The 27,444-nt window shown below is 40.8% G+C and overlaps 1 protein-coding gene across 1 annotated transcript in view; it reads left to right on the forward strand.

Moving 5' to 3' along the window:
• The first annotated feature begins 15,512 nt into the window (after window positions 1-15,512).
• Window positions 15,513-27,444, forward strand: part of LOC142216281 (17-beta-hydroxysteroid dehydrogenase 13-like) — a 64,820-nt gene continuing 52,888 nt past the window's right edge. The window contains exon 1 of the mRNA XM_075284010.1: window positions 15,513-15,762. Within this exon, the coding sequence (XP_075140111.1) occupies window positions 15,553-15,762 (210 nt within the window). The 5' untranslated portion in view covers window positions 15,513-15,552. The remainder of the gene's footprint in view (window positions 15,763-27,444) is intronic.

A 27,444-nucleotide genomic window follows, 5' to 3' on the forward strand; every position in this document is an offset into this window, starting at 1 on the left:
CCAAAAATGGGCTGGTTAGAGGCTCCCTCCACCATGAATTGGTCCAAACTGGGCTGGTTAGAGGCTCCCTCCACCATGAATTTGCCCAAACTGGGCTGGTTAGAGGCTCCCTCCACCATGAATTTGCCCAAACTGGTCTGGTTAGAGGCTCCCCCCACCATGAATTGGTCCAAACTGGGCTGGTTAGAGGCTCCCCCCACCATGAATTGGTCCAAACTGGGCTGGTCAGAGGCTCCCTCCACCATGAATTTGCCCAAACTGGGCTGGTCAGAGGCTCCCTCCACCATGAATTTGCCCAAACTAGGCTGGTCAGAGGCTCCCTCCACCATGAATTTGCCCAAACTGGGCTGGTTAGAGGCTCCCTCCACCATGAATTTGCCCAAACTGGGTTGGTTAGAGGCTCCCTCCACCATGAATTGGTCCAAACTGGGGTTTTTAGAGGCTCCCTCCACCATGAATTGGTCCAAACTGGGGTTTTTAGAGGCTCCCTCCACCATGAATTTGCCCAAACTGGGCTGTTTAGAGGCTCCCTCCACCATGAATTGGTCCAAACTGGGGTTTTTAGAGGCTCCCTCCACCATGAATTGGTCCAATCTGGGGTTTTTAGAGGCTCCCTCCACCATGAATTGGTCCAAACTGGGGTTTTTAGAGGCTCCCTCCACCATGAATTTGCCCAAACTGGGGTTTTTAGAGGCTCCCTCCACCATGAATTTGCCCAAACTGGGCTGGTTAGAGGCTCCCTCCACCATGAATTGGTCCAAACTGGGCTGTTTAGAGGCTCCCTCCACCATGAATTGGTCCAAACTGGGGTTTTTAAAGGCTCCCTCCACCATGAATTTGCCCAAACTGGGCTGGTTAGAGGCTCCCTCCACCATGAATTTGCCCAAACTGGGCTGGTTAGAGGCTCCCTCCACCATGAATTTGCCCAAACTGGGCTGGTTAGAGGCTCCCTCCACCATGAATTGGTCCAAACTGGGGTTTTTAGAGGCTCCCTCCACCATGAATTTGCCCAAACTGGGCTGGTTAGAGGCTCCCTCCACCATGAATTTGCCCAAACTGGGCTGGTTAGAGGCTCCCTCCACCATGAATTGGTCCAAACTGGGCTGTTTAGAGGCTCCCTCCACCATGACTTGGTCCAAACTGGGGTTTTTAGAGGCTCCCTTCACCATGAATTTGCCCAAACTGGGCTGGTTAGAGGCTCCCTCCACCATGAATTGGTCCAAACTGGGCTGTTTAGAGGCTCCCTCCACCATGAATTGGTCCAAACTGGGGTTTTTAGAGGCTCCCTCCACCATGAATTGGTCCAAACTGGGGTTTTTAGAGACTCCCTTCACCATGAATTTGCTCAAACTGGGCTGTTTAGAGGCTCCCTCCACCATGAATTGGTCCAAACTGGGGTTTTTAGAGGCTCCCTCCACCATGAATTGGTCCAAACTGGGGTTTTTAGAGGCTCCCTCCACCATGAATTTGCCCAAACTGGGCTGTTTAGAGGCTCCCTCCACCATGAATTGGTCCAAACTGGGGTTTTTAGAGGCTCCCTCCACCATGAATTGGTCCAATCTGGGGTTTTTAGAGGCTCCCTCCACCATGAATTGGTCCAAACTGGGGTTTTTAGAGGCTCCCTCCACCATGAATTTGCCCAAACTGGGCTGGTTAGAGGCTCCCTCCACCATGAATTTGCCCAAACTGGGCTGGTTAGAGGCTCCCTCCACCATGAATTGGTCCAAACTGGGCTGTTTAGAGGCTCCCTCCACCATGAATTGGTCCAAACTGGGGTTTTTAAAGGCTCCCTCCACCATGAATTTGCCCAAACTGGGCTGTTTAGAGGCTCCCTCCACCATGAATTGGTCCAAACTGGGGTTTTTAGAGGCTCCCTCCACCATGAATTGGTCCAAACTGGGGTTTTTAGAGGCTCCCTCCACCATGAATTTGCCCCAACTCTGCTGGTTAGAGGCTGAATCCACCCTGATTTTCAAAACAAATGTTGGTGCCAACCTCAACTTACTACAAGGGCCAAATTCACTGCTGGTGACAAGCTCTCCTCACTGCAAGTGCCAAATACACATGTTTCAAGGTGTTTTCCTACTGTCAGAGAGGTGGTATTGAGTGTGTAAAGTGTGTAGTTGTTAGGCTGTGATGTTGGGGTAATAGAGGGTCTTTGGTGTGTTAGATGCCCCCAGACATGCTTCCCCTGCTGTCCCAGTGTCATTCCAGAGGTGTTGGCATCATTTCCTGTGGTGTCATAGTGGACTTGGTGACCCTCCAGACACGGATTTGGGTTTCCCCCTTAACGAGTATATGTTCCCCATAGACTATAATGGGGTTCGAAACCCGTTCGAACACACGAACAGTGAGCGGCTGTTCGATTCGAATTTCAAACCTCGAACATTTTAGTGTTCGCTCATCTCTAGTGATGTTAGTCTAACCAAGTGAATAGAGGAATGGGTGCTCTATTGGGCATGTGAAGTCCCCTTGTAGGCACCAAAACAACAATCCAGATGTGACAAGATGGGTAGCTGTATGTTGAAAAGTGAAAGTGTTTAAGCTAAGTCACTAAATGATTGAAGGTTTAAGAAGATGTTGAGCTTTGTGGATTTTTGGAAGGTTTGTTTGAATCCTGTTTTAAGAGATTCCCCAGACTGGTAATTATAAATTTTGTAATTTACCTTCGCTAGACTATAGTGCATGCTGTATCAAACAAAAGAAAGCCTAATCTAGAGTCTTGTGTACATGTTTGTAGCAGAAAATACATTGTTTCAGCTCTATGTGAATTAGAAGTAATTCATATATCTGTTTTGTAATATATTTTTGTTTATAATGCTCGTTTCTGTTATGATGAGAGTGTAAAAGAACATGGGTGTGACTGAATGAATCCTATGATATGAGTAGATGTCGGACTGGCTGAGTAAATGATTTGTGGCAGATGGATTAGGAGATTACGTGGCCATGATATGGATTAGTTTTTGTCTCCATATTTTATGTTCTCCCATTTATTTTTCCTGCTGCGCTAATTGAGACTATTTTACTAATGTCATTTAATTGTATGTTGGAGTGTGTGTTGAGTGTGTAGGAGCTCTATAAAACTAAATTCATTTGTATGGGATTGTCTGAGTGAATTTATACTTTAAATAATACCTTAACTATTATTGTCTTTGAAGACAACAGTACTTAGTTTCTTTTAGTACTTTTTTTGCCTTACTGGGCTATGTTTGCTAGTGTGCTGAGCCAGAAGGGAGAAATAAAGCTGTGGGTGTGGAGTTTACTGGGCAAAAAAAGGAACGTTAATATCTTTGAACATGTGTAAATGTTTATTGCTTATAGAAGTGTTATAACTTGTTGAATCCAGCCACATTGTTGAAAATGGATTTACATAAGGGGGAATTGATAGCTTCACATGAAGCAGAATAATTTAATATGACTTATGAACTTGATTGTTTAGAACTGACTGTAGGATTCTCTCATTTAACTGATAACGCACTCTCTTAAGCAAACATGTCAAGCTTGCCACTCGGCGGTCTATCCGTGTCCCTGATTTTCTAGCAGCAACCCGGAGTGTTGCCCTGACAGACGCTGAATGGACGTCAGCTGGAAAAACAACTAGCTCCTGCCTGTAACACTTGAGCTCTGTTCATGGGTGTTAACCCCTTAGATGCCGCAATCAATCATGACCGTGGCATCTGAGAAGTAACCATAGAGCTCTGATGATTTTATGGCAGCTCAGGGTATGTTCTGTGGCCCAGTGTCTGTGATCCTCTCTGGCAAGATCAATTTCTTAGGCCAACCAGCCTATGCATACACTAAACCAGCTATCAGAAAATAGCTGGTTCGTGTCCTCTATTGAGATTAAAAAAAAAAGATACAAAATTTTTTAATAAATAACCCTGTGTAAAATGCCCCTTTTACCATAAACAATGTAAAAGTACAAAATATTGTAGAAAACAGCACACATTTGGTATTGCCACATTCATAATAAACTGTGCAATAAACTAAACCATTATTGAACCATCACAGTGAACGTGATAACAAAAAGGTAAAAAAAACCACCAGAATTAACAATTTACTGCCATCTTGTCCTATAAAATATGAAATAAAAAGTGATCAAAAAGTCATATATGAACTAAAATGGTGTCAACCAGATCCATCAATAAAGGGATATAAATATTATAAGTTGGATGATATAATAAAGTTGATCCGCAATTCCCACGGCTCGTTTTTTCAATAAAATTTAGCTTTTAATGGTTTGTTTTTAAAAATTACATGTATCAGCAGGCAAAAAAAGACATACTCCACAAACAGACAAGGACTGAAAAAATATTAAATGCCCATGGCAATAAAAAACACCAACGCGTTTTGAGGTAGAGACCTCTTAGTCATGGCATAAGTACTACACGAATGTTGCTGTTCCATATATACACCATTATAATGATTGGGATCACCCTGTGTAATCCCACGTGACCTTCGTAAAACGTATATGGGAGAATCCTTCATGAAATTTATTTTCTACATAATATTTGAAAAATACAACCCAGATCCATCATATTATCTCACATGTTCAATTCAATATTTATATTTTTATATTAATTGTTATATTTAGCATGTCGCTCTACCATATAACTTTAATAATCAATGAGTAGAGCTTACCTATTCACAGGAAGGGGAGAAAAATATCATATCCATATCTATAACTAGATATATCCCATTTGTCACTCTCGAAAGTTCAAATATCTCTCGATCGCCATTACACAGATGTCCGGACAGGCGAGATGATCCATATCTGTCTAATAAGTTCGTCTGATTATTTCAAGCAGGAATTCGCTTAATGAGAGATTGGGGAGCTGGTTAGACGGCATATTGCAGCCTTTAGTTAGAAGAACAGCAGGGTACATAAAAGACAGTAGAGAGGTCTTAAAATGTTTTAATAACTTCAAATGGGAAAAGGATTACAGCTGGCTGACATGTGACATCTGCGCATTATACCCGAATATTCCACACCAAGAGGCATTAGATGCTTTGGCATTCCACCTCTATAAGTATAGTGACCTGGTAGAGCCAGTATGTGAATATGTAATTTCTGTCACATCATATCTTCTCAAACATAACTTCTTTTTATTTCAAGATGTCTTTTATCTACAGCTATGCGGAGTGCCCATCTTTTTCTTGCTTTCTGGGAAGAAAAACAAATTTTTTCTGATGTTAACCCCTACTTGTCCTCCCTTCTCTGGTATGGGCGCTATATCGACGACCTACTCATAGTGTGGGTCGGAGATGTAGCGCCCATACCGGAGTTCATTGGTTATCTCAACAGTAACCAATATGGTTTAAGTTTTACCTTTTCCTATGATGTTAATTCTATTAACTTTCTTGACATTGTGTTAACGGGATCAGTGGAGGAGGGGGTTGTGCACACTTCCCTCTATAGAAAACCCTGTGCTGGCAACAATATTCTTAAAGCCAGCAGTTCTCACCCCTTACACACCTTAAAAGGTATTCCAGTAGGGGAACTCACCAGAAGTAAAAGGGCTTGCAGCAGAGTAGAGGAATTTGAGGAAATTGAAAAATTAACTTTAAATAGATTAAAAGCACGGGAATATCCTACTTGGATGTTACAAAGGGCAAGCAAAAAAGTGTCTAGTAGAGATAGGAGTGACCGCCTACAAGATAGGGTTAAAGAAGGAAAGACCAAAGAAAGATTGATATTTAGTACACCTTATAGTCCACAATTTCACGCCATCAAAGGGTTAATCAAAAAGAACTTACCGATTCTAACTGTGGATAAAACTACGGAAAAAATCCTAGAGGCAGGGATCCAGTTTGTAGAAAGGAGGAGTAGGACAATAGGGAACATTATAGCTCCGAGTTACCTACCTGGTATTGACTGTTCAACAAAAAATAAAAGAGCTGCAGTAGGCTTTTCAAAATGTGGTAATCCAAGATGTACGATCTGCAGTAAAGCTTATGTCACCCAGGAGATTGCTAGTTATGCCTCTGATTTCCGCATGCAAATAAAAACCCAACTAGATTGTAACTCCATGTCAGTCATCTATTGCATCCGGTGTATTGGATGCAATAAAGACTACATTGGATGCATTAGCAGAAAATTAAGTGTGAGGGTGCAGGAACACATAAGGGACAGCAGCAAAAAGATAACAGAGCATATGTCTGGAGTTTCGTGACATTTTGCCGAAACACATCAAGGTCCAGTGCAGACGATGCGTTTTTGTGCGCTAGAATGGGTGAAACCATCTGTGAGAGGAGGCAATTTAAAAGAAAGACTATTACATCGTGAAGCCTTCTATATTTGGAAGTTTAATTCAAGAATACCCAATGGTCTCAATATAAGAACAGACCTTACATATATATATTAGTGTTCTTATGTTTCTCCTCCCCTTCCCCTCCTCCTTTTTCGTTCTCCTCCCCTCTCTCCTTCTCTTTTGAGAAAATAAGTATATTCACCCATATAGAGAAATGGTATTGGATTGAGAAGTGGAGCATGGTATCCCTCCCACCCCCTAGGGGAGGTGTCTTTAGTCACCCACGTGGTATCTATATTTGTTTACCTTTGCCCCGGAACTTATTAGATAGATATGGATCATCTCGCCTGTCCGGACATCTGTGTAATGGCGATCGAGAGATATTTGAACTTTCAAGAGTGACAAATGGGATATATCTAGTTATAGATATGGATATGATATTTTTCTCCCCTTCCTGTGAATAGGTAAGCTCTACTCATTGATTATTAAAGTTATATGGTAGAGCGACATGCTAAATATAACGATTAATATAAAAATATAAATATTGAATTGAACATGTGAGATAATATGATGGATCTGGGTTGTATTTTTCAAATATTATGTAGAAAATAAATTTCGTTAAGGATTCCCCCATATACGTTTTACGAAGGTCACGTGGGATTACACAGGTGATCCCAATCATTATAATGGTGTATATATGGAACAGCAACATTCGTGTAGTACTTATGCCATGACTAAGAGGTCTCTACCTCGAAACGCGTTGGCGTTTTTTATTGCCATGGGCATTTAATATTTTTTCAGTCCTTGTCTGTTTGTGGAGTATGTCCTTTTTTGTCTGCTGATACATGTAATTTTTAAAAACGAACCATTAAAAGCTAAATTTTATTGAAAAAACGAGCCGTGGGAATTGCGGATCAACTTTATTATATCATCCAACTTCGAAATTCAACCCCTCAGGACTCGGGGATTATGTGATTGTGCATACCTTGGGACTCGTACATATTGGTGAGTCTACAGCTTTATTTTTCTTTTTCTATAGCTTGATATAAATATTATGCCTCCCAAGAAATGGCAATGATTTATTTTTCCCAAATGGATTTTTCTTCTGCAAAATTCTGCAAAACACATGAAAAAAAACTAAATGAATTTGGTATCACTGTAGTTAATCGACCCATGGAATAAAGGTATCATATTATTTATGCTGTACAGCATAGGACAAAGAATATAGAATGTTAAAAACAATGCCACAACTGATGATTTTTTTCAACCCCCAAAAAGAGTTAATAAACTTTTGTCATGTTATAGACACTCCCAAATTGTTGATGTTAGAGAATGCATATTATCCTACAATAAACAAACCCTCTTATGGCTATATACATACATGCAGCTTAAATATTCACTCTTCAACATGCATTCATATCTGGGAAAACTAATGCTCACTACAATCCTTGATAAATTCTTTGAGGGGTGCAGTTTTCAAAATTGGATCACTTCCTAAGGGATTTCACTTTACTGCAAACATGACATACCCTTCACATACCAAACATCTAAACCAGTGGTTCTTAACCTTGTTTGAGGTACCGAACCCACCAGTTTCATATGCACATTCACCAAACCCTTCTTTAGTGATAAATCAATTATGATTTTGTTCCAAATTCAAGACATAGGTATATGTTTTTTTACTGCTACCCAAAATGAACCGTGCATAGGGCCTAGGGTTCGATCGAATCCCGGTTAAGAACCACTGATCTAAACCTGCACTCCAATAGTCACATAGCGTTGCTTCACATCTGCATCCTGTAGCGTACCAAAAATGCAGTTTAAGCCTTTTAATGTAAAAAAAATTAATTGAAAGTCAATTAAAAGATGATGCCAATAAAAAGCAGAGATATAGTAGATAATATTTATTGACAAATTTGGATGGTATTTGAATATTTCTAATTTTTCCAACTTTGCATCAGTTACTATTTTTATTTTATAAGTAATTGCAAAAAATATTGAACAATGTTTACTACTAACATGAAATATAAAGTGACCCATGTCAGTTTTGAAAAATGAGGCTGTGTCTTTAAGGTGTATTTGTACCTTCTGCATGACCTAGGCAATTGCTTATTGTTTTCTGCGCTCGAGTGTAGAGAGTTGCTAGATTAGCAAAGCATGTGAAGTCCTGATTCCAACCTGGAAAGCAGAGAAAGTTATCTTGTTGCTGTAAGAATCTTGCCTCAAGTTAATACAATATACAGTGATTTCCTAGGTCTTCAATTTTAAATTTGAGGTGTTCAGTCTTGGTTTGATAACCATCCAAACATATCTTGTCCTCTTGTAATGTTAGGCGTTGCTTTCTTTCAGACCCTGAGCCGGTACAGACTGAGCGCCCACAACATGGAGATGGAGACGGGGCGACACAGGCAGACGTACAAGCCACGGGAGAACAGACTGTGCCAGCACTGTGACCAGGGGGCCCTAGAAGACGAGACCCACTTTCTGCTACACTGCACCAAATACTCAGCTGTGAGGGCCGTCTACTACCAAAGACTCTCTGCCCACATCCCAGACTTCATATCTGCAGATGAGAAGAAGAAACTCTACATCCTACTGAGAGAAGAAGAGGCCACTGTGGAGATCGCTGCCCAATACGTGTCCAGCTGTCACCAAACAAGAGGAAGATGAGACCCCACGGACTGTTATACCCCAAACCACCCACCCCACCTCCCCATAAAGCGGTCACCAACTAAGAGGAAGATGAGACTCCATGGATTGCTATACGCCAAACCACCTACCCCTCCCCACCTCCCCATATAGCGGCCACCAACTAAGAGGAAGATGAGACTCCATGGACTGTTATACCCCAAATCAACCCCCCCATACCCACCACTCCCTCCCCCCCCCCCGACTCCAACTCCCCCCACACTTTACTAGCTTTGGCAATGCCAAATATCTATTCAGACGTGCCAATAAAGCCTGTTTGATTTGATTTGATGTCTCCACTGTGTCATCAATTTTAGTCTCTATTGCACTGATACACTGGTCAAGCCCTTGTAACTGCTTTGAGAAATCAGAAACATTCTATTTGAGCTCTTATTTAAATAGGTTTTAGATGTTTGCATATTGGTTGTCAATGGTCATGCCCTTAGTGGCAATGTTCTCAGCCTCTGTTTCTAACTACATCTCATCGGAGGTGAGGGGGATCTAGGAACATGGGTCCCCAGTATTAGAAGAAAATGACATGCAAAAATCCGAGGCAGTTTGTGAGAAGGAGAAGAAGGTGTTGTAGTAAAGTTTAGCAGTTTTCCAATACTTAGACATAGTCGTAAGAAAAACTTTTTGCTTGCTGTAGAGCCGTCTACAGGTATGGCATTCAGTGTGAGATTATCAGCACTTGTAACAACAGCATCTACACAAGTGTTTTTTTCACAGCAGTTTTCACAGAGGTATCCACTGTGGACTTTCTTCTTCCATTATATCTATGGGGAAACCGCCATCATTTCTGTAGGTATAATTGACATGCTGCGATTTCCAAAACGACAACGGTTTTGGAAATTGTAGTGTGTCTGCTGTGGGTATTTTGCCTCAATGTGTGGCCTCAGGGTGTCTTCAAAGAAAATCAGGGCCTTCCCCTTCACTCACAGCTGTCCAACAAGGTTGGCCTTTTCATCAGACCAGTTAGCACAGATAAGAAGCTGAAGTCAAGAGTGGTCAGATCCTGTGAAGGCAGCATTTGGTGGTGGGGTTATACGCTCCTTTGTGGAATATATTTATGATGGCAGCAATGTCCATGCAACAGCAGGGTCTGCCACCCTCTAGCCGCCTGCTAATTTAAGACTAGGGAGGTGTTCTTTATATTAAACAATTAAGGTTCTGTTGGGCCAGTACATGCGGTCTCTGTAGTGGCCAAAGGTACCAACTTCACAGATACCAGTACCCGCTCTAATACTGCAGCACACAGTTGTGTGCTTTGTCAGTGTACTAGCCATGCTTTTCACAGTTAGCACACTGACCCATTATTTTCTATGGCTCCTTGCATTATCACAGGTCTGTGTATGGGATTGTGAAGTTGGGGCACAATTTAGGATAGGTCCTTTGCGTGTTTGGTGGCCCAGATTCATTGCAGCAATCAATGGGTCCGTGGAGACATGGGCAGCGCACAGATATCATCCATGTACTGATTTACTACAAACCTAGCACAAGACAAAGCTAGGCCTTAACATATCTTAATATATAGGGCATGGGTTGTTTTATTGGGGGTAAATAAAGTCTTTTCTTTGTCAGCAGTTGCATGGTGGGGAGAGCTACTACTTGTCAATTAACAAAATTTAAGTGAAAGTACAAAAGATAAATCTAAATCAAATCAATATTTGGTGTGACCAACCTTTGGAGGAGGTGTCCTGGAGGTGAGGATATGGCCTCCGTAGAGCTCTGATCTGGGATTACATGAAGAGACAAAGGATTTGTTCAATCCTACATCCACAGAAGATTTGTGGCTAGTTCTCCAAGATGTTTGGAAAAACCTCCCTGCTATATCCCTTCAAAAACTGTCTGCAAATGTACCTAAAATTATTCAATCTGTTTTGAAAGCAAAGGAGGTCACAGCAAACATTAATTTATTTTCCACAATTCAAGACTTGTTTAGTACTGTTTAAAGAGAGTCTGTCAGCAATGACATGACTATTAAACTACTCATAGTGCCTTGTAGAACCTCTGACACTGTTTCCAATATGCTTGTTATATTTGACTGCTGCTCTACTCCTGAGAATTCTGTTTTTATAAGAAACCTGTTTGCTTGTGAGACTGAATGTTCATCTTTAAACTGCTACCCCTGAGCCCCCCTCAGCTTTGTTGCCATCCCTAATTAGGGAACCATCCCAACAGCGCTATAGTATCCTATAGTGAGTGGAGGCAATGGTAGAATGAATTTTAGGTAATGTATAGAATCCTGGTGTAACTGTATATATGTAGAACTCTTATCAGTAGTGCTATTGATCAAATAGTTACCCTGTACTATTTTGGATAATATTTGGTATTGAGTTTTCACTCAGTTTTATATAGGTTGCAGAATCTGCTAGTTGTCGATGGAGTTCATCTATAAGGTTTTTTAACCCCGTTTTTAATCTCTGAGATGGCGCCCTCCTGGCCTGTGGGTTTGATTTTGGTATCCTGCCAAACATTAAGCTCTCTCAGTGCTTGCTATTGCTGTTGGTTTAGATTCTTAAGCAGTGGCGTAACTAGGAATGGCGGGGCCCATACGGGGCGAACTTTTGACATGGGGCCCTCCCCTTCCCAACCGACACCAACGTCGAAGACCTTGACCGACCACTCCTCCGCACTCTATTATGTCCCTTAGTAAGCCCTGCACACAGTATTATGTTCCATAGTGGTCCCTGCACATAGTATTATGTCCCATAGTGGCCCCTGCACACAGTATTATGTCCATTAGTGTCCCCTGCAGACAGTATTATGTCCCTTACTGGCCCCTGCACACAGTATTATGTCCATTACTGGCCCCTGCACACAGTATTATCCCCCATAGTGGCCCCTGCACACAGTATCATCCCCAACAGTGTCCCCTGCACACAGTATTATACCCCATAGTGGACACCCATAAACAATTATTATACTCTGGGGTCTTTTCAGAACCCAGAGTATAATAATCGGAGACCCGGGGGAATAAAAACATAAAAAATTACTGTTTCTTACCTGTCCCTGGCTCCCACGCTGTCTTCTCCGCTAGCGTCCTTCTGAAATGACGTCAGACGTCACATGACTCGGGACGCAGGCCGGGTTCATGTGACGTCAGAGATGTCAGGAAGGAGGCCTGGCAGGATCATGGAGAGGTACGTAACACTGTTTGTTACGTTCCCATACCTCTCCCGATCCGCCGATCATTATACTCGGGGGTCTGCAAAGACCCCCCGAGTGTAATGATAGCATTTGTGGGGCCCGCGGTGTCACTTGCCGATCCCGGTCCAGCCAGGATCGGCAAGTTAATAGGGGCCGTAACGGCCTATTTAAAAAAAAAAAAAAAAAACTGCAGCGGTAGCGGCTGTCACCGGGCCCCCTAATGGCCCGGGCTCTGTGGCAGCCGCCTCCGCTGCCTCTATAGTAGTTACGCCCCCTGTTCTTAAGTTTAACACCCTCACTGAGACTGGTCTAGGATTTTGTGTATGCATAAGGTTGATGATTAATTCTTTTGTATGGTATGTTTTTAGAGTATTAAAATTATTTGTAGGCCTAGAATATTTATGGTAAGCTTTTGTTATTTCTGTTATTTTTCCTTATTTTTATTAAATCCAAACATATAACATTACAAAAAAGTCGCCATTACCCTCCCCTTAACAACCACGCAGGTTAAAGAGCGACTGGAAAAAATAAATAAACCCATTAACAATAGTCTAGGACATGATTCACCCACATAATAAGATTTTTCATAAACATAACTCTCTAGCCTTAAAGCAAGTACTTGGTTAGGTGATTACCATTTTTAAGAACCTCCACTCAGGTCATCAGTAATTGTAAATTAGATTGTATCTGTATTTTATTATACATAACACATTTTATTGTATTTTATTATAGTAATTAGTAATCATTGTAGAATCTCCTAGCAAAATTCTAAAGTATAGAGTCATCAGAAAATAGGGGAAATATTAATTTGTAGCAATTTAAAACCTGCATCCAATATAAATGTAGTCTGGGCACATAGATGAATTAAATCACATTCACAATCTCCACATTTAGGGAATATATCTGGTTCTAAACTTCATCAATTTCTTAAGTATATAGTGAAGTCTATTGATCACCATAAATTGTGAAGATCAGTGTGAAGCATTAATTAACAAAATCTGAAAATTACTGTAACTATAATTCCACTGTGCCTGAGAAATAAGCCCCATTTCTCTTACCCGTTTGTCAACAATTGAAAGTTCAACCAAAAGCTTTTAAAATACACACAAGGGTTTATATCAGAGGGAGATATGCTCTTTAGAAAGTGCTTTTTTTAACAATAAATCAACTATAAGGCTGAGGCCCCCACATTGCAGAATTGCAGCTTTTTTGTTGTAGTTTTTTTGAGCCAAAGCCAAGAATGGCTATAAAAGGAATGGGAAATATAAAGGAAGTTCTTATATTTCTACCTCCATCCACTTATGACTCAAGAAACCGCAACAAAATCTGCAACAAAAAAAAAAAAGCTGAGCTTCAGCAATTTGGGGCTTTAGCATAAAATAGAGTTTATACTTGAACACAGATTCCCCAATAGATTTCCAAGCATGAAACAGTTGTCTATAATAACCAAGCTTCCCCTGGGAAACCAATTCAGTTTGCAAAGCAGAAACCACGTTAATATCATCTCCAACAAATAAATGTGAAACTTGTTGTAAAACCCAACATACCCCAGTATAATACATTATGAATATTATAAAATATTTAATCATAGAGGAGTAATTTCCAAGCTTCCTTGATGATCCAATCTCCTTTTAGAAGCCCATCATGCACCATTATATAGCTTACGTAACAGTTTAGATGAGTACGATGAGTTAGTTGCAAAGGATTGCGCCATAATCCATGACCATACACTTATAACATATAGACCAAGTTACTCATATATAGTGATGTCATTTGAGATATCGCTCAAAAATGACAGCATGTCATCTGCATATAGAAAAATCTCCTCAAGCCTACCAGTTGAGAAGCCTCAAATTAATGGACTAGATCTTATCTTAGCAGCCAAGGCTTCAATTATTAAAATAAATAAAAGCAGAGAAAGTGGACATCCCTGCCAGGTGATATGGGAGACAGAATATGGAGGAGACATAAGACAAAGCAAACATCACTGTATTAAAAGACTTGACTGTATCCAAAGAAAGAAGATTCTGGGGGCCACACGGTGGCTCAGTGGTTAGCACTGCAGCCTTGCAGCGCTGGAGTCCTGGTGTTCAAATCCCGCCAAGGGCAAAAAAACATCTGCAAGGAGTTTATATGTTTTCCCCGTGTTTGCATGGATTTCCATCCCATATTCCAAAAAAGACATACTGATAGGGAAAAATGTACATTGTGAGCTCTATGTGGGGCTCACAATCTACATTAAAAAAAAGAAAGAAGATTCTTGTGTCAATTTTTATTTATCAAACTGAATATTGGTGAAAGCCCTGCTTAGATTTCCAGATATAGACCTACCAGGGAGAAAGATAAACTGATCAGGATTCGGTATAGAAGTAACTACAGCCACTAAACTATGACTAAGGGATCGTTTTCCTAACGCCCGAAACGCGTAAGCTGTATCTTTGTTGTTTTTTTCATGTTTGGATCCATGTTTTTGTAGATGTTTTTAACCTTTTGAGTAAAAGTAAAATTTTATTCTATTATGGACATGCTGGAGTGAACGCTTTTTTTTTCTCTAACTACAGCCACTCCTGGTAGCCAAGAATTTTGCAAATGTATTTAAATATGAATTCAAAAGTGAAATAGAACAATGAAAATCCACATTTGATCCTTATCCTTTATTGCAATCAATATAATAAATGTCTCATCTATAGAAGGGGAAGCCCGCCCTACTCAAATAAGTAAATAAAAACATAATTTTATAATTGTAACGCACATTCAGCAACAGGGCCTGCAAGCTGTCTCATTGGATGTCTGACAAAACGGTAAGATCTGTATCTTTCAATTAGCTATCAATCTCCATTGCCAGAACAATTCATTTGAGATGTATAAAGATCCAGAAAAAATCCCCAAATTTGCTGTGGGTTTTTTTTTGGCTGGGGTTCAATATGTGGGGCCTAAGCATTAGACTAAGGTCCCTAATTTGAAAAAGCTGCTTTTTTGTTTCAGTTTGCTACTTTTCTGAGCCTAATCCAGGAGAGGCTACAAAAGGAATAAGAAATATGAAGAAGGCTCTTACACGTCTCCCTTCTCCGGCTTTGGCTCAAAAACTGCAGCATAATCCGCAGCCAAAAAAAGCAGCTTTTCCTACGCATGGGGTATCAGTTACACTCAGTTTTCTAGATCTCAGCTTGCTGTCATTCACTATAACAATACATTTTGGTAATTTCAAATTAATAAAGACGTTTGCAATCGTGTAGTTTTAGCAATGTGTTTTCATTTGATTCTAAAGCTGTGCCAAAGAATTTGCTAAGTGCAAATAAGGTTTGCTTATTTCAGTTCATGTTGACTCATTGTAGTACACAGTGTGCATAGCTGCCCTAACATTTTGGCATCATCACAAGTTTACTCACTCGGAGCCGTACAGTTTTAAGTGCAGCTGAAAACCTGATGTGGACATTTGTGGGTTTAGACTTCAAGACGAAACATGAGCATCATACTAGAATATATTGCGCTTTTCTTCATTGCAATCTACTCTTATTTGGAGGGGCTTATTAAGTTGTTTATACCAGTGAAGAGGAAATCTGTTAGTGGAGAAATTGTCTTGATCACTGGATCTGGTCATGGTATTGGACGATTAACTGCCCTTGAATTTGCCAAGTTGCAGAGTATTCTTGTCTTATGGGATATCAACAAGGTAACTATATTCATGCTTAATTTATTTCTATACGTCATCAATCACATATGTACTGTCTTCTACTCTTTGTCATAACCTGCATAAATATGTTGTGAACAGCTGGGACAACTAGTGTATAAACACGATTCCACAGCTAAAATGAATGTGCTGAGTTTTTCTGCCATGGGTGGATGTGATTAAACAAAATCTCACTTTACTGGTACTGTAAAACACAGCATTTTTTTTCCACTGCGTTTTTGCAACTTGACCTTAGGGCTAGTTCACACGTGGGCAAAGGGGAGGTTTTTGACAGCGGAATTCGCTTCAAAAACCTCTCCTTTAACATGGTGGTCTATGTAGACCACTAGCTTTTTTTTTCCTCCTAGCGTTTTCCGCCTGAAGAAGCGACATGACCTTTCTTCAGGCGGAAAACGCCTGAAGAATTGCATAGAAGTGAATGGGAGGCGAAAACCGCGCGGTAAAAAACCGCGCGGTTTTTTGCACACAAAACCGCGCGGTTTTTTGCAAAAAAACGCGCGGTTTTCGCCTGCAGTTTCTATAGCACATATAGGAAAAAAAAACCCTAGCGAAAACCGCTAGCGAAAACCGCATCAAAAACCTCGTCAAAAACCGCGTGGAATGCAAAAAACAGCGTCAAAAAAACTCCTCGAGGTTTTTTACCTCGCACAAATAAGCTAGGCGGTTTTCACGTGTGAACTGACCCTTAGCCTATATTGGTTTTTGAGTGAATTATGTTGTGTTGTTATCCTTCATTGGTAACATACACTGCTCAAATGTGTCCTTCTTTACCTCTCCTTTTGGCTGGACATGTCCAGGTACGGATGCAACAATTGAACAATTGCCAACATGTCTGAAGACACAATCATGTGCAAGATGGCAGCTCTACAGAGCCCCCCCCCCCCCCCCTTCCTGCAAGCCTCAATTTTTTAAAATGGGGGATCGCAAGTAGGGATCATAAATGCCAGCCACTATACAGTACTGTAAACCTAACTCACTCTAAAGTATTTGTTATCTCTATGTAAACACAAAGATAACATTGAGTTTACTGCAAGAACATTGTCTGTGTAAGTGTGTAAGCATATATGTATCTACAATATCAGTCATATATTGCCCATCAGTGTATGCTGTTTCCATAATAGCAGTGACAGCAACAATATAGCAGGCTCTGCTGTTTCCATAACTTCTATTTACTTCTATGAGAAGTACAGAAACAGCCAAATTTGCTGAGGTGTTGGATGTACAATAATATATAGTAGTTAGAGCTTGTGATCCCCTCCTGCTCCCGACATAGGCACTGACATTATAAAGGACAAGGGTGGCTAAACCAATTGACAAGCACATGTCTAGGGTAGCAACAGGTTTTGAGAATTTGTTTGGCTAAGGTTTGTAACCGTACGTGTGCCTAAAAATGAGCAGCTTTTTGCAATATATATCACATAGTGTTATGTTATATATATTGACATGTGAGACTGTTAATTAAGTGAATGTCTAAAGGCTATTCCAGTCACTTCCATTATAAATGAAGTGGAACCATATATGCAGGCTTGGTTCACAATTGCTGCTTCTGGAAGGACACTGGTTTTAGTGATTAGACCCCAGCAACCTAACATTTATCACTTTTTCAGCAAATATGTCACAAATGTTTGTGCCTATTTTTTAAAAAATTATTATTTTCTCAAATAAATGGCTAACCCCTTCCCACTGCAGAAATTTTTAAATTTTTGTTTTTGACTCCCCACCTTCCAAACCCCATAAGTGTTTTATTTTTCCAATCACAGAGCCATATGAGAACGTAATAATTGTACTTTGTAATGGTATTAATAGTTATGTACTGGCAAGCTGGAATACAATTCAGAATAGGATGGACTTGGAGAAAAAGAAAAAGTGCATTTGTGCAACTTTCTTACAGGGCTTTGTTTTTACAACATTCACTGTGCACATGTATTCTATTGGTTGGTACAATTCTGGGGATACCAAATTTATATAGTTCTATTTAAGTTCTTGGAGTCCTCAAATGTGGGGCATACTTTTTAATAATCCTATTTTGGGGAGTGGTTATTGCTGCAAATAAACGTTAGTTCGTCTCTTTTAATTTTTTTTTCCTGCTATCATTTCACCATACGGGAAAAAAAAAAAGTATAAGTTTATAGACCAGGGTTTTCAGACACCTGGACACCTAATGTGTATGTGTTTTACTTTATTTTCTTATTTTAATATGTGTGCTAGGGAAAAGGGGTGATTTGAATCTTTAATTACTTTAAAAAAAAATTTTTTACAGTATTTATTAGACCCCCTAGCGGTCTGATCATTAATCCAATGCAATGCTAACACATTGCAAAATGCTGATATTTCCATTACACATGGCATAGAGAAGCCTGTACACGTGAACACAAGACATTTGGTAATATATCTTATTATGTTTCCTTCTCTTCATCTGGCTGCACCCCTCCAAATTATTTTCATTCAGAGTGAATAAAATTTGTCCTCATACATACCTCACACACAGGAGTCTATGGAGAGGGGAGAGAAAGGAAGAGGCTTATAAATTATTAATTACCTTATTCTGTGTAGTGGTAGTGTCAAAACGTTATCTCACTCACATGGAAACAGAGTTTAGCAGCTGTATTTATTTATGTACCTTTTCCAGCTTTTTGTTCCCTTCCTCTCTCCATAGACCTCTATGTAAAATGGAAGTCAGACTGATAAATAGAGAAGGAAAGATAATTCTTTAATAAGATGTATAACAAAGTCTCAAATTTTCACCTGTAGTCTTCATTTGTGAAAGTGGTTATATAATTTGAGGTATGTTTTAAAGGGATTCTACCACTAAATCAACATTTTTTCTAATTACCACGTCGGAATAGCCTAAAGAAAGGCTATTCGTTTGTTACCTTTAGATGTGGTCTCTGCGGTGCCGTTCCTTAGAAATACCGGTTTTAACCAGTATGCAAATGAGTTCTCTGCAGCAATGAGGGCGGGCCCCAGCGCTGAAACGGCGGCCATTTTTGGGAGGCCGTTCTTGCTCTTGTAGTTCAATACAGGAGCGTACTGTGCAAGCGTCGGAAGTTGGACCGAGACGGAAGATAGAAGAGATGGGGTTGCAGCTGAAGATGGAGGCGTTCCTGGAAAGAGCTCTCGGGCAGCAGTGGGAACACCCCCATCGCCATTTGAGCGCTGGGGCCCGCCGTTATTGCTGCGGAGAACTCATTTGCACACCGGTTAAAACCGGTATTTCTAAGGAACGGCGCCGCAGAGACCACGTCTAAAGGTAAGCGACGAATAGCCTTTCTTAAGGCTATTCCGACATGGTAGTTAGAAAAAATGTTGGTTTAGTCGTAGAATCCCTTTAACCCCTTCCCGCCGATGGCATTTTTTGATTTTCGTTTTTCGTTTTTGACTCCCCTCCTTCTAAACCCCATAACTTTTTTATTTCTCCGCTCCCAGAGCCATATGAGGTCTTAATTTTTGCGGGACAAATTTTTCTTTATGATGCCACCATTAATTATTCTATATAATGTACTGGGAAGCAGGAAAAAAATTCAGAATGGGGTGGATTTGAAGAAAAAATGCATTTCTGCAAATTTCTTACGGGCTTTGGTTTTACGGCGTTCACTGTGCAGCCAAAATGACATGTCCCCTATATTCTGTGTTTCGGTACGGTTCCAGGGATACCAAATTTATATGGTTTTATTTACATTTTGACCCCTTAAAAAAAATCCAAAACTGTGTTAAAAAATTTTTTTTCTAAAAGTCGCCATATTCCGACAGCCGTAACTTTTTTATACGTAAGTCTACGGGGATGCATAGGGCGTCTTTTTTTGCGGGGCTGGATGTACTTTTTAGTTCTACCATTTTCGGGAACAGTTATTGCTTTGATCACTTTTTATTCAAATTTTTATCAGAATCAAAACCGTGAAAAAACAGCGGTTTGGCACTCTTGACTATTTTTCCCGCTACGGCGTTTACTGAACAGGAAAAATATTTTTATAGATTTGTAGAGCTGGCGATTTCGGATGCGGGGATACCTAACATGTATATGTTTCACAGTTTTTAACTACTTTTATATGTGTTCTAGGGAAAGGGGGGTGATTTGAACTTTTAATACTTTTTATATTTTTTTATATATATATTTTTTTTAAATTTAATTTTTTTTTTGCATTTATTAGACCCCCTAGGGGTGTTGAACCCCAGGGGGTCTGATCACTAATGCAATGCATTACAATGCTAATGCATTGCAATGCATTGCAAAAAATTATCCTCTCTTTTGCAGGCTGCATAGACCAGCCTGCAAAAGAGAGAATTTGCAGGCAAGCCTGGGAGCCTTGTACAGGCTCCCGGCTGTCATGGCAACATGACATCGGCCCTGGAGCATGCTCCAGGAGCCGGCGATCCCGGGCAAAATGGCGGCACCCATGCGCCGCCGGGAAAATGGCGCCTCCGGCGCCTTTGACCGTGGCGCCGGAGGGGTTAATGCCTCCGATCAGTCTGGGGACCGATCAGAGGCATTAGAGCCGGTTGTCTACTGCTTAAAGCAGTAGACACCAGGCGGCTATGGCGGCCGCCCGGCTCCCGGGCGGTCGCCATAGTTACAGACCCGACATGCGCCGTACTATTACAGCGCATGTCGGGAAGGGGTTAAACAACAATATTTTTCCACAATTTTCTGCAGACAGTTGTCTCCTCTTTCTGTTCTACATGCTTAGTGTGGCACACACATACACACAATGCAAATACTAAGTAAATTTCTTTTCTTTTGGTCCGGTGTGATTTTTATTTTGCCCACACTTGTTATTTGCCATAGGTGAGCTTAAACAATCATCATATGCTTCTAACAAAGTTATTTACCCACCATTTTGAAAAGCTGTCAACAATTTTGTCCAGCCCATTTTTGGAGTTTTGTGTGAAATTATGTCCAATTTGCCTTTTTTTTCTCTGTTTTATTGTGTTGTTCCAATACACACAAAACGAAATAAATAATATGTCTATAACAAAATGTGTGATTGCAATAATTTTCTTGGAGAGATACTTCATTTTCTGGAAACATTTCAGGGGTTCCCACACTTACAGCCATATATATGTGATATAATGAATGTCTCATAACCATCTGAATACAGGAGTGTGGTTGGGGGCAGGGACGTAACTACCGTGGTAGCAGCGGAGGCAGCTGCCACAGGGCCTGGGATACTAGGGGGCTCAGTGACAGCTGATACCACTGCAGATTTTTATTTTTTTTAAATAGGTCGTTACCTGCTGGTGTAACTCCAGCACGTAACGAGCCCTATTTACTACAGCACCGGGGGCTGCATGAAGATGGAGAGGAGCTGCCTCCTCCACAGTCCATCTTTTAACAGTAGTAAAGTCAGCAATTTCTGCCTTTACTACTGCACCCAAGCAGAGGCCGCCTGCTGTCCAGGCCCCTGCTGCCTCCCGGCACTTGCATAGTGACAGTGAGCAGCAGAAACTTCTACCTCCTGCCCACAGTCCCCAGGCCCTGTGCCGGCATCTATACTAGTAGATTGAAGGACCTGAGACATGATGTCATCATGACGTTATCAAAGGTCCTTTAATCTACTAACATAGACGCAGTATCTTTTGTGGGCGGAGCTACCCGGATTGTACAGGTCAGTGTACAATGGGGGGAATGGGTTATAGGCTGTGAGGAAGAGGGGTACATGGGTGTGCAGGCTGTGTGTAAGAAAGTCTGCACCCCCATTCCTTCCTTTCTCACATACAGCCTGCACACCTATGTACCCCTCCTACTCACATTCTGCACCCCCATTCTGCCCTATGTGAGCAAGATGAGGGAATGGTGGTGTAGGCTGTGTGTGTGCAAAGAGGGTGACCGGGGGGAATGGGGATGCAGGCTGTGGTTGAGCAAGAGTGTGGTGGAATGGTGGGTTCCCCCCTCCAGAGTACCCTCTTGCTCGCACAGAGCTTGCACCCCCATTTCCCCTCTTGCTTATACACACCCTGCACCCCATGTCACCCTCTTATTCACAAACAGCCTGCACACCCATGTACCTCTCTTGGAGGGGGCCCCGCTTGGAAGGTTGTGGTTTGTTTGGCTTAAATAAAATTTCCATTACAGATTTTGCACTGGGGACCAGGAGCTCCATGTTAAGATCAAAGCGCTTTTGTATACAGGCAGTGAGATACAGTAGTTTCTGTGTGCCTAAGTAGGGACGGGTATAATGCAATAACATGTTTTTGCTATCACAAGCTGACAGTGCTCTGTCTGTTCAAAAGCCATGGAAAGTCCTGCAAAAGTTCTGTCCAAGGCAGATGGCAGCTTTTATACAGTCTTATTTGTTGTATTGTGCTCCTGCCTCTGTAGTGCAGACTGTAGCAGAGCTTTCTTCCTTTCCCTGACTGTGCCTCTCCACACCTCCCTTCATGCTTCAAGCTCCTGCAAGACTTCACTGATACCATCTTGGCAGCATGAACCCTACTGTTAACTTTGGCATTTAACACAGCGCAGTAGTCAAAAAACAGACATTAGGAGTAGAAACCAGCAGAAAAATGGTTAGATTACAATGCAGCGTCATGTAACCATTTCACTGCTAGTGTTTACCTCTCATGGATGTTCTCCTACTCATCGTGCTGTGTTGGATGCTAAGGGTTAATGGCAGCAAAACGCACTCCTTCAAATTAAGACTAAGGCCCCATGTTGTGGAAATGCAGTGTTTTTTTTTTGTTGCAGATTTTGCTGTAGAATTTACTGTAAGCTAAAGCCATAAGTGGCCTGAAAAGGAATGGAAAATATATAGGAAGCTCTTAGACATTTCCCTTCTGTTAAATCCATTGCACTTCAGGATCCTATCTCTACTGCTAGATTATGTAAATTCAAGACTTTTCCTAAATGCATTGCTTTAGAAATACAGCTAGGTTTTCCTACTATGTTATATTATTCCTCCCATTGTTTCTATGTTGCACAGCCTGTATCGGATTAGCAGGACAGATGATGTGAGCTCTCTAAGAGCTCTTTCTGTTTTCTACATCTCTGCAGGCAGGGCAATCAGTTCAGCTAATTGCAGTTTGATGATAAAGCCCTGTCTGTTATCTCTTTATGTAAACACAAGATAACACTGAGATCTTTCTCTAGAAGCATGGTAAGTGTTCTACACAAACCTGTGTAAAGTAATATACATTTACTATTTAATCTGCATTTATATTAGATTTCTAGTAATGATAATAAATAATCTCTCATCATAAAGGCAATGTCTATGTCTATTGCGATACATTGTAGTGTCCTGTTCATCAAACAGTCAAAGCCCGTCTACCAGCTTGTTGAAGTGAGGAGAAGAGACAGGAGGCAAAGCTGTATGTTGGAGCCATATCCTCAGAGTTTGACATACGATCTGTTTATGATCCATTTCACTCATGTTTTTTTTTTTTTTTTTTTATTAAGATGGTGTAACATCTCTGCCTGTTGGGTCTCTGAGCCACCCTCTGCTCGCATGCTGCGGCACGGGAGGCGGGTGCAGTTTGATAATTTGCTTGAAGTTTTTAGTTGCACTGTGTGAACACAGCTCTAGTTCTGTAATTGTATTTGCACCACACCCGTCTTCTGCCCTAGTTGCCTCTGTCCATTCAGTGGTTAGATTTTGTCTTGCCTGTGATTGACAGCCTGCCTTCCTGTCAGGTCCAGGGCAGGTTCTTCCTCCCCTATTTAGTCTTTGCTCACATTCACACTGGTGCCTGTTATTGCCTCGTGCTTGCTGGTTTCTCGTGCTGTTAAATTTCTTGTATTCTAATCCTTGACCTCTGACTTTCCCTACTGACTATTCTTTTGGACTCCGATTTGGCACTGCATCGCTCGACTGTTACCGAACCCTGGCTAGCTGACCTCCCTTTGTTGTTGTTCATCTTGTCTGCGTTTTGTGTATCACTTATACAGGAAGGGACTGTCTTCGTGGTTGCCGCCTATTACGTAGGATAGGGCCTGGCAATAGGAAGGGTCAGTTGGGGGCTTCAGCTTAGCGCTCACTGTCCCTTGTGCCCCTTCCCCCAGGGTTCGCCAGCAGCTTCTGAGGAATTATCATCTGGCTATTCCCTAACAGATGGGCCACATGTTTTGCAGTATTATTATATTAAGGATAGCTTTAGGGGATTATGGCTGAATAGTGCACCTCACATTAGTTTATTGTGTACCCTGTGAAGATTTATAGCCTTATATAGCTTGCAATGGTTGGTACCATTTATTATTCATTATTATTCACTAATGTCCATGAATTATTTATATATGTTTTAAAGTGGTTTTAATAGTTAGTATTTGTGCCAATAGAGGATATTCATTTTTGCTATATTTTATTGTACCAAGAACATTATTAAACCAGCCACAGTACCTTACAATGCTCAGACCTGGAGCACAGTGCTATTATTTGTTTGTGGCATGGCTGCTTAATTTTAGCAAAAAGCTTTGTCTTCCTATGCAAATGAGGTAAGGGTATATCACAAAAGTGTTCTGGGGTGACTGAACATTTCCGTAAGGGCTGCAATCAAGAACTATATGACTTCATTCAGCTTCTGGATCCGCACACTGTATTGTTGGCAACAGAAGCTGCAGTTCTGCTCCCATTCACATGTGTATTCATTATCCATATGTCTCTGGTAACCCCTTTAAGCCAGAACCCCACATGGTGTAAACATTGTGGTTTGGTGAAACCTATTCACACATTGCAGAAAAATATGCTGTAATTTCCAAAACCATCGTGTTTTTGGAAAACGCAGCATATCAATTATGCCTAATGAAATGTCGACTGTTTCCCTTTTGGTATAATTGAAGCAGAAAATCTGCAGAGAAAAGCTTTTTGGAATTTCCGTGAATAGCGCTGCAGGAAAAACCTCCAACGTTTTTCCCACAGAGCTTTTTTTATGTATCTAACTATTTGGGGCTTTAGCTTTAATGCTGTCTTATTCTAATGTTTATTAAACTTTAGCCAGAACATTTTGAGCCTCTGCTGCCTTACATTCCTGAATAGGATTGGGAAATTAGATATGTATTGTTGCAAAATAACTGGATTGAAATGTTCTGTTAAACTTCAACTGATATGTACGTTTTGCATTGTCAGCAAAGGCCAAAGAAACACACAGAGAACTCTGAGAGAGAACTCTGCATTCACAATATTTATTTACCGGTATCTTATCGCTGCAGTTGCCATTTATTTTTAACTAGTACTGTAAGTAGTGGTGCACTTAGCTGTTCACTAGCCTTGTTATGTTACATTTAGAAGTATGTAAATAAACATCACAGATAACACATCTCTTTTTCTATATGTAATTACATGTTGAAGCCTTCTAGTAGAATTTCAATACATGGTGTGGACCCAAAGAGTCAAGACAGGGACACAAAATATGTAGCAAACTGGTTTATTTACAAAAAACAGGAAACATAAATAAATCTTCATTTCAAGCACAAATAAGCAAAACAAAATACAGCTTTAACTTCAGGCAAAAATAAAACAAATTCCTGCACGTCCGAGCAACTAACTAAACAGAAGTAATAACCTAACTATATGTGTGGCTTAATACCAGCCACACGAAAAACACAAGCACAAATTGGTTCTCACCAGACTCAGGGTTACAGGACAGACCCAGCCACTTCCTCTCCTCCCAGGAACTGCCCTGAAGTGCAGGATCTGCAACGTTTTATGGGCCAGTAACGAGCTTCAGGACCCACACCTGGGGCTCAATCCTTTTCCTACAATGGACTACACATAAATAAGAAATTTAAAGGGACTCCAGTACTTTTACCTTTCGCCTTCTCACAATGTATATAAAAGAAATTGAAAATTCCATTGTTTTGGAATGAGAATATGCACTTATTTGGCATTGTTGCAAGCCTAAAACCACATGCTATGATCTAATTTATCTTACATGGTGAATGTCATCAATTGGTTAATGAAAACTAGAATAACACAAAAGCCTCATTAAGATATGAAGATAGTATAAAAAAAAAGTGATTCCTGGAATGCAATGACACATAAGTGAATTAGGCCAGCTTCACATGGACATATTGGTAATGCTTTAAGGATGTTAATGTGCGCTGACATTTTCATATTTTCTTTCTCTACCTTCCAAACTTCATAACTTTTTTATTTTTCTGTAGACATAGCTATGTGCGGGCTTACTCTTTGGCACCATTTTAGGGTACATATAATGTTTTGTCTAGTTTTTATGAACATTTTTTTGTGTGGCCATGTGAAAAAAAATCACAATTCTATCAAATTTTTGGCATTTTGTTTTTATGGTGTTCACTCTGTATTAAAAAATACATGGTAACTTTATCTGAGTCATTACAATAGTACCAAATTTATTTATTTAGCTTACTTATAAAGCACAGTCATATTCCACAGTACTTTACAAAAGTTGTCAATTACTGTCTCATATAGAGCTCCCAATCTACATTCTCTATCAGTATGTCTTCGGAGTGTGGGAAGAAATCCATGCAGATACAGGAAAAACATACAAACTCCTTGCAGATGTTGTATTTGAACCTAAAACTCCAGCCATGCAAGGTTTTAATGCTATTCACTGAACCACCATGCTGCTCTACATTTACATTGCTTTTATCAAGTTTTACCGGCTTCACAAATAAAACATCACTTTTTGAAAATGAACTTTTTTCCCTAGGTTTACTGTATTCTGACACCTATAAACTTTTTACTATACTGTTGATGGAGATATGTCAGGCATCTTAGAGCTAGTTCATACGGAGTAAAATGGCGCGGATTTTGACGCGGAATCCGCCTCACAATAGAGTCCTATGTAAACTGCTAGCGATCATTTTTCCGCTAGTGTTTTTTTTCAGCTAGCGGAAAAAATAAGCGACACGACCTTTCTTCAGGCGGATTCCACCTGCATAAACCAACGGGAGTCAATGCGAGGCAGAAAAACCGCTAGCGGTTTGGCCCCCCCAAAAAAAACGCTTCAAAAACCTCTAGATTGTGAGCCCTACTTAGCCAGTCGTGTAAACTATATTATTGCAGTATCCTACCTATGTCCAGCTTCATTTCTCCCAGAGCAGAGAAGTCTGCTAGGTGTAAAACTGGAAGAAAAAAAAACTATTTAAAAAAATCTGAATTAAAAATAAATGCAATGAATTTTGGGAAATTAAGCCCTTAGTGACACATGTCATACTATTGCATCCTGGGCACCTGCTACTTGGCGCAAATGGACGTAATAGTACGTCATGGGCTGGCTACAAGAGCGGGTGTTAATAGTAACCGAATGCTGATATCCTGCTCCATTAAACCCGCGGAGGCCACAGTAAAACATGACTGCGGCCTTCAAGGGGTTCTGCCATGTAGCTAACCCCCATCGGCATCCCCCCATGGCGAGATTGGGGGATGCCGTTATGTATTTTCTACATCCCAGGATCAGGCCAGTGACCCCGGGTTGCTAGATGGTTGAACCTGCCAAGATGGTACCTTAATTTTCTGGTACATTAGAGTCGTTGCAAACATGGCATTCAGATACCAAACATCTAACTCTGCCCTTCAAAAGCCACATAGTGCTCCTTCATATCTGTGCCCTGCTGGGTACCGAAACTGCAGTTTATTCCTACATGTATGATACAGGAGCTCCTGTAGAAATTCTACTGAGATACTGCCAGGGATAACTGAAAGAAGGGTCAGTTCAGGAGTCACCACAATGGAGTGACCACACACCGTAGCATAAAAG

This window comes from Leptodactylus fuscus, chromosome 1 (genome assembly GCF_031893055.1).
Source record: "Leptodactylus fuscus isolate aLepFus1 chromosome 1, aLepFus1.hap2, whole genome shotgun sequence".
Taxonomy (NCBI): domain Eukaryota; kingdom Metazoa; phylum Chordata; class Amphibia; order Anura; family Leptodactylidae; genus Leptodactylus; species Leptodactylus fuscus.